This window comes from Nerophis ophidion, linkage group LG13 (genome assembly GCF_033978795.1).
Source record: "Nerophis ophidion isolate RoL-2023_Sa linkage group LG13, RoL_Noph_v1.0, whole genome shotgun sequence".
NCBI classification, from domain to species: Eukaryota; Metazoa; Chordata; class Actinopteri; order Syngnathiformes; family Syngnathidae; genus Nerophis; species Nerophis ophidion.
In genome coordinates this window covers 47,438,021-47,446,376 of record NC_084623.1, presented here as the reverse complement: position 1 = coordinate 47,446,376, position 8,356 = coordinate 47,438,021, and the positions used below count along the sequence as shown (strand labels likewise).

Below are 8,356 nucleotides of genomic sequence, written 5' to 3'. Positions count from 1 at the left end.
TTTGGAATATTGACGCTGATATCACAAAGCTGCCGTGTGGGCAGTGTTTTACTTTTAAAACTGTCATCGATGTAATTAAAAAAATTATACATATATATACACACACATATATATATATATATATATATATATATATATATATATATATATATATATATATATACATATATACACACACCCACACATATATATACATATATATACATGTATACATACATATATATATACATATATACACAAATATATATACATATACATATATACATACATATACACATACATATCTATATACATATATGTACATATACATATATATACACATATACATAAATATATACATATACATACATATATATATACATATATATATACATATACATATATATACATATATATAAATATATACATATATATATACATATACACATATATATATACACATATACATATTATATATATATATATATATACATACATACATACATACACACACACTAGGGTTGTACGGTATACCAGTACTAGATAGATAGATGGATAGATGGATAGATAGATAGATAGATAGATAGATAGATAGATAGATAGATAGATAGATAGATAGATAGATAGATAGATAGATAGATAGATAGATAGATAGATAGATAGATAGATAGATAGATAGATAGATAGATAGATGGATAGATAGATAGATAGATAGATAGATAGATAGATAGATGGATAGATAGATAGATAGATAGTACTTTATTGATTCCTTCAGGAAAATTTTAAGTATATGTTAGTATAATTCGTATAGTATTGCTGTACTAATGAATCAAAAACGGAACTATACTCTCTTTGAAAAGTACTGGTTCCCCATTTTCTTTTCCTTGTTCTATGACGGCTCTTGTCACGTCATGCCATTGCTGGTTTTACGAGCAGAGGAGCGTGTTTGGCAGTGCACAAGCATGGAGTACTTACAAGCAGACAGTGTGTGGACAAAAAAGGGCGAACGGACACATTTTATCTTAAAAACGAAAGATAAAAGGTGAAGTTATAATATAACACTGAAACGCCCTCAGGAGGAGGTGCTTCAAAACATGGCTAGCAAGTTAGCGGTCGGCAGTGTTTGAGCTACTTCTAAATCACTAATCCAGTGTCGCTAAGTGCCAATGAAAGCGATACAGACCCCCTCAGGCCATGACAGAGGTGTCATTCAACTAGTTGTAAGAGCATGTATCATCCCAAAAGTAATTTAGTGCTGCTTTAAATAGAGAAATTATCAAAAAACAAGGCCAAACATGTCGCCAACTTGGTGAAGCAATTAGAGTACAGCGCTACACTAGTCTGTCTCATGCTGAAGCAGAACGACTTGATAACCCCGGCCGAGAACGGTGAAATAATGTTCAAAACGGCGGACATTTATCGATAAAAATATGGAGAAGCTGCTGATGGTGTGTTTGACGGAGAAGCAGCTGGAAGGAGATACCGTAAAAACTCCCCTTTCAAAGTAAATGATGTACACTATTACTCCTACATTACTTCATAACATTCCTTTAGTTGTTACTTCATTCTATTGTATGGTTTTTACACTGTATTTATTGTCTAAAAAGTTAGTTTTGTGCTGTTTTGGGGGGTTAAACACCACTGAAAATGATTGTAATTCATCTCAATGGTAGAAGGTTGTGTTTTGAGATTAAAAAGTCTGTCACAGAACAGATTAAGCTAATAAGTTGAGATACTGTTGTAATGATCCTAAATGTGTATTATCTAAATGCTCCACATGAAACTGATTGCTACTATGACAAAATACAAAAATCATTGCATCTCAGCAAGACATCGCCGAACATAATAATAAAAACAGCATCTAAGTAGCAGACATTCATTATTTCCTGCTGCTCTAATTATGTAGCATGGGGTGCCATTAAGTTCTTGTTATCTTATACTGCCTACAACCCCTAGGGGGCACATTTGCATTGTGTCTGGGATTTAAATCAAGGGGTTTTGATGAAAGCATTTTGTCTACTGTAATGATTGAGAATATCCAGTACTCCACCGTAAACAGCGACATCAACAAATCACACACAAGCGCAGTATTTCCTCCCTGGACATGGCTCATTTGTTAAAGTATGTGCGTTTCTGGGTCAATAAGCCGGTTACCTTGGCAATGGACTTGACCCATTCTTTGTGGCTGTTGGGGTCGTCTGTGCCAAACAGATAGAGGCGCTCTGATTCAGAGTAGAGCTCAAAAGTGTGTTCGTACCTGGGAGATTTGTGCAACACAAGACAGGTAAGCACTTAGTTTAAAATGATAGATGCAATTCATGTGTGTGTGTGTGTGTGTGCATACCCATGTTTCTCATGTGCATCGACGGCCAGACAAACTATTTCTGAGGCTTTCAGAACTCCGTTAGGATTGGAGTTCTTGTCACTCTCGTAGTAGCTGAAGGTTCCGTCATTAAGTGTGCACCATCGTCGACTGAACTCTACGTAAATGCAAAGGGAAACAAAGAAAATCACTGGACACGTCAGTGGGAAACCAAATTCGTCAGCAAGAGATTTTATCAGCATTATGTGGTGCAGTTCTACAACAGTCACTGCAAACTAAAAAGGGGTCTCTGTCAGGCTTTCCCCTGACAGTTTGTCTATGTTTTAGTTTTTTCCTCTGCATTTGTCTGTTTCCTCTGTGTTTAGTATCTACTGTCTTTAGTTCCTGTCTAGTGCTTTTATTTTGTCAGCTTCCTGTCTTGTTCCCTGAGTGCTGTGTTCCTCCTCAGCTGCGGCTGATTGGCACCTGGCCACACCAGTTGCCAATCAGCCCGCTCCTATTTGTACCTGCTTTGTCTTGTGTCAGTTGCTGGATCATTGTTTTGTCGTTGCCTCATGTCACTCTTGTGTCTTTGCTACCTATCATTTCAGCTATTACCCGTCGTCCTACATCTTGTCCTGGTCGTCGTAGCGGTAAGCTGTTTTTGTTAGCCATTAGCTATTTCCAGTTTTTCTGTTTGTTATCCTCTAGCTTCCATGCTAAAGTTCCTTTTTGTTTTTATAGCTCCCAGTGCTAGCTCTCTTAGTTTGTTATTCCGCCCACGTGCGTGCTTTTTGTTTGTTCTTGTGTAGTTTTAATTAAATCAAGTTTTCATATAACATGCCTGCCTCCATCTCTGCATCTTGGGGTTCATCATCAACTAACTGTAACAGTCTAAGTCGAAAGTGGATTTTATTATTAGTATTGCTTTGTCATAAAGAAAGGATGTCAAACTGTTTTTTCATTGAGGGGCCACATCGCAGTTATGGCTGCCATCAGAGAGCCGCTTATATCAGCTAATAATGTATGAATGTGCCTCTGGATTTCATTATTAATTATATAAATTGTTTTAAGTAGACTGTCGATTTTACAGTAAAAACTTTACATTTACAAAATTTCACTGTAAAATATCGTGTTGTTTCGTATTTTTTTACAAAATTTTACAGTAAATGGGAAAACAGTTTTACTGTTTTTGGGGGGTGTTTACGGAAAAAGTTGGCAGCTTAGTTGCTAGAATTTTTGTGTTAGATTGGCATTGTTTTTTACAAAATTATATTGTGAATGGTAAAACAGTACAAGTTATTTTTTTTATTCTGGCAACTTAGCTGCCAGTTTTTCTCCCGTAAACAAATGTACCGTCTTTCCATTTACAGTAAAAACAACAACCGTAGATTTTACAGTCAAAAAGTGGCAGCTCAGTCAACAGAATTTTAACGCAAAAAACGGTAGTAGTTCTTTTAAATTTACAGTAAAGAACAATGTAACATTTTTATTAATTTGATGGGTAATTTACTGTGATGTTAATTATTTTTATTTAGACAAAAACATGTTTTGAAAGTATGATAATGTTCTGCAATATTTGTTGCAATATTGGATACAATTAAAGTTTAAAATATATGCAATTTCAAGCAGTACATACATTTTTTTGTCAAAATGAAAAAAATACATTACATTTAGTGAGAAAATATTAAGTACTTTATTGGCACATATCATTTTCAGGTGTCTACGGGCCAGATAAAATGATGTCGCGGGCCAGATGGTGCCCCCGGGCCTTGCGTTTGACACCTGTGTTATAAAGTGTGGGTCAAACTGCCAAGTGACTGAAATATGCTTGTATGATTATCATGTAGCATGCTTGCCTACCCTCTCTGGCCTTGCGTTCTGTGATGGCCCGAGCCATAGAGCCGGTCTTGAATAGAAAGCCATTGTGATAGACACACGTTGGGGCTGAGAATTGCACTTCTTCCATCCCTGCTTCCACCTCGGAGCAAGGAAGCTCTGTAAGGAATAATACAGGAAAATATTAGCGATTGACCGATATGGTTTTTTCAGGGCCGATGCCGAATTATTAGTAGTCAAGAAGGCTGATAATCGATATCTAGAGCTGATATTTATTCGCAGTACAAGTTATTTAAACATGAATAGCATACAGCATGAGTCCACAAACTAGACATCGGGCACACAGGACGTGCTAAGTAAAAAAAATAAACAAAATTAAATATGTCTTGTTAAGCTGTTGAAGGCAAATCATATTGTTGATATAGATGCCCAAACATGTTTACTTAACAAAGGAGAAGTGTGGGATACTTCTCTTGTGTCTTGTTTGCATTTGATATCATTCAATGTTTGAATATATCTAGTGTTTGGCACAGCCGGACTAGAGCAGGAGGGGATAGGTTAGAGGAGGAGGGAAAAGAAGATGAGGAAGAGGAAGAAGGAAAAAGAAAATGAAGAAAATGAAGTGGTAGAAGAAGAAGAAGAAGAGAAAGAAGAATAGGAAGAAGAAAAGGAAAATGAAGAAGAAGAGGAAAAAGAGGAAGAAGAAAATGAAGAGAAAGAAGATGAAGAAAAAGAAAGAGGAAAATGAAGAAAAAGAAGAAAAGGAAAATGAAGAAGAGGAAAAAGAGGAAGAAGAGGAAAATGAAGAGGAAGAAAAAGAAGAAGAGGATAATGAAGAAGAAAAAACTGAAGAAGAAGAAGAAAAAAAGAGAAAGAAGAAAAGGAAAAAAGAAGAGGAAAAAGAATAAGATGAAAAAGAGAAAGAACAAGAGGAACAACATGAGGAAGAAGAATAGTAAGAAGAGGAAAAGGAAAATGAATAAGAATTAAAAGAGGGAAAAAGAGAAAGAAGAAGAGGAAGTAGAAGAAGTAGAGGAAAATGAAGAAGATGAAAAAAGGAAGAAAAAGAACAAGAAGAACAACAAGAACGAGAATAAGTACAAGAAGAAAAGGAAAATGAAGAACTAGAAGAAGAAAAAGAGAAAGAAGAAGAGGAAGTAGAAGAAGAAGAAGAAAAAAATGAAGATAAAAGAAGAAGAAGAACAAGAAGAGGAACAACAAGAACAACAATAAGAACAACAACAAGGAGAAGGGGAATAAGTACAAGAAGAAGAATGAAAAAAAGAAGAAGACGAAGGCAAAGAAGGAGAAAATGTACAAGAAGAACAAGAAGAAGGAGAAGAAGAAGAAGCAGAATGATAAAACCTGTATCAGCTGGTGGCAAAGCGTATGAATATTAGTTACTGGTAAAAAATGTCAAGTTTTTCTCCTTCTATTACTTATTTTTGCTCTTGTTTTGTTCCATTTTTACAGGTTTTTTGTTTGATTTTATTTCGACAATATGTGGTGGGCCAACAAAATTCGAGCTGTGGGCCACACTTTGGACACCACTACTCTAGACAATATACAAATAATTGATTACCAAGAGGCAAAAAGACAAACTACATGACTAGTGCTACATGCGTGGAATCCCTGACAAAGCAAAAATATAAACATCTCTTTTTTCCTCCTAAGAGTCAGATGACATATGTCTTTCTATCCTGAAGGACTTTCAGCATTTGGTGGGTGGACTTGTCTCCAAATGCTGGAGAATATACAACAGTGCAAATAAATGTCTATCAGCAAATAAATAAAACACAGACATCTTTTACCTGTGTTCTGATTGTGGCTCAGTAGCTCAGCTTGCAAGCGCTGCGAGTGTGTGTTGGCCAGGGAGAGGGGAGAGGGGCAACTGGCCATGCCAGTGGAACAATTAACATCTGCGCCACAGAAAATCAGGCTTAATGTCTCCAGCACGTCACTGCACTGCACATTTATGCACAACGCCTATGGAGAAGGACACAAAGAACAACAGGAAGTTATTAATATTCATAGAAAATAGGAGGGTCTGTGGTGTCACAACAACACATACTGTAGTAATGTGTAAAAAAAAGCAACAATATTCAACAAAACATTTTTGGGGGCCATTTTTCCAGAAAGCTAACTACCAGGGGCCCGGACTTCTCTCTATTAGTCTTTTTTTGTACATGCCGGAGAACCAATGTCGTCTTTTAATTGTTTAAGTTTTTTGTTTGTAAGTATTTACTCCAGACATGTTTAACAACAAAAAAGCGAAAACAACAGAAAAACAACAACAATATGTGTGTGTGTGGATGGATGGAATAGAACAAGAATGGACAATTCAACCCTTAACTCAACAATGAGTAGATGAGTGTGTGTGTATATATATATATATATATATACACACACACATGCATATATATACATGTATACAGTAACAACATTTACAATTTCACATTCTACCATGTCCGAAAAGTAGAAGGAAGAAGCACAGCTTATTTTATAATCTTAACACTCTTCCATCTCAAAATAATTTCTAACAAAATTGTTCACTTCCTTATTCAATCTTGAGCACAACCACAAATACATGAATGAATGAATGAGTATAAATACAGTTCACATGAATAGATAGTTAAATCCTTTTTTTTTTTTTTTTGCCGGAAATCAGGAGCACTCTGTTGTTTTTAAGAACCTTCTGCAAAAATATTTGTGCCTCACAACTGCACTTGCAGGCCAGTTTCAGAATAGCCCAAATGATGAAAAAAACCCAAGACCTATAACAGAACCTTGAGGAACACCATGATTATATGAATTTGGACAAGACATCTCTGCGCTGCTGATCCGCCTCCGCTTGGGATGTTTTCCTGCTGGCTCCGCTGTGAACGGGACTCTCGCTGCTGTGTTGGATCCGCTTTGAACTGGACTCTTGCGACTGTGTTGGATCCATTATGGATTGAACTTTCACAGTATCATGTTAGACCCGCTCGACATCCATTGCTTTCCTCCTCTCCAAGGTTCTCATAGTTATCATTGTCACCGACGTCCCACTGGGTGTGAGTTTTCCTTGCCCTTATGTGGGCCTACCGAGGATGTCGTAATGGTTTGTGCAGCCCTTTGAGACATTAGTGATTTTGGGCTATTTAAGTAAACATTGATTGATTGATTGAAATGAGCTGTAGCAACACCTTAGTCACAAAAATCCCATTACGAAAAAAAAAAAAAAAAAAAAGCGTACCTGCCAAGAAAGAGAGGACTTAAGGGGGTGCCTTGAGGGATGCCTCAGTTATGTAAATTACAAGTTTGGATCCCAGAATTCTATGCTTGCCAGGGAGATTAAAATGTCAATGCAAGGATCAGCTGATTATTTATACATACATACATACATAGAAACATACATACATACATACATATTCTTTGTTCTATGCTTGCCAGAGTGATTAAAATGTCAATGCAAGGATCAGCTAATATAAATATGAACATTTTTATATTTATATATATATATATATATATATACACACATATATATATGTATATATACACATACACACAAACATACATATATATATACATACACACACATACATACATACATATATACATACATACATATACATACACACACATACATACATACATATACACACACATATATAAATATATATGTATGCATACATATGTATATGCATATATACCTAAATATATATATATATATACATACATATATATGTACATACTTGCATATACATACATACATATGTACATATACATACATTCACGAGCTGATTACCATGAGTAGGGAGAAGTTCACAAAAACTATTTACTCTCTCATGAATTCTAATTGGCTCATTGGCTTTTAACTGAGAATTTAATTTCATTGATTTATTTTTTTCCTGTAGTGGTAGCTACAGCTGCCAGGTGTGGTGGTGTCATGGCGACACCAAAAGTTGCTTGACAAAGAAATTTGGCGCCATTAACAGCTGCCGGAATTTAATCCCTGATTTTTGATTAGGAGACTCGTGAGTGATTTCATTGCAATCGTTTTTTTTCAATGTCTCTAGACATTGAATTAAGTACGTTTAATGCCATCCAAGGCCTTAATTTTCGCAAAATCCATGAAATGACTTTTAATGACCTGCAGCAACCTAGGCTACTGCAAAAAAATTGGCTCTCAAGTATTGAGGTCTGACCCTCAGTTGAATAGCCCTGCCATAAACTGTGCTGAAATAATTTGATACA

The 8,356-nt window shown here is 35.8% G+C and overlaps 1 protein-coding gene across 7 annotated transcripts in view; it reads right to left on the bottom strand.

Moving 5' to 3' along the window:
* Positions 1 to 8,356, bottom strand: part of LOC133564665 (arf-GAP with Rho-GAP domain, ANK repeat and PH domain-containing protein 1-like) — a 180,233-nt gene that overhangs the window by 55,103 nt on the left and 116,774 nt on the right. For all 7 annotated transcript variants that reach the window (XM_061919125.1, XM_061919126.1, XM_061919127.1 and 4 more), the window contains 4 exons: positions 5,932 to 6,106; positions 4,145 to 4,279; positions 2,324 to 2,459; positions 2,134 to 2,236 (listed from right to left, as the gene is read on the bottom strand). In XM_061919125.1, coding sequence (XP_061775109.1) covers positions 2,134 to 2,236; positions 2,324 to 2,459; positions 4,145 to 4,279; positions 5,932 to 6,106 — 549 coding nt within the window. The remainder of the gene's footprint in view (positions 1 to 2,133; positions 2,237 to 2,323; positions 2,460 to 4,144; positions 4,280 to 5,931; positions 6,107 to 8,356) is intronic.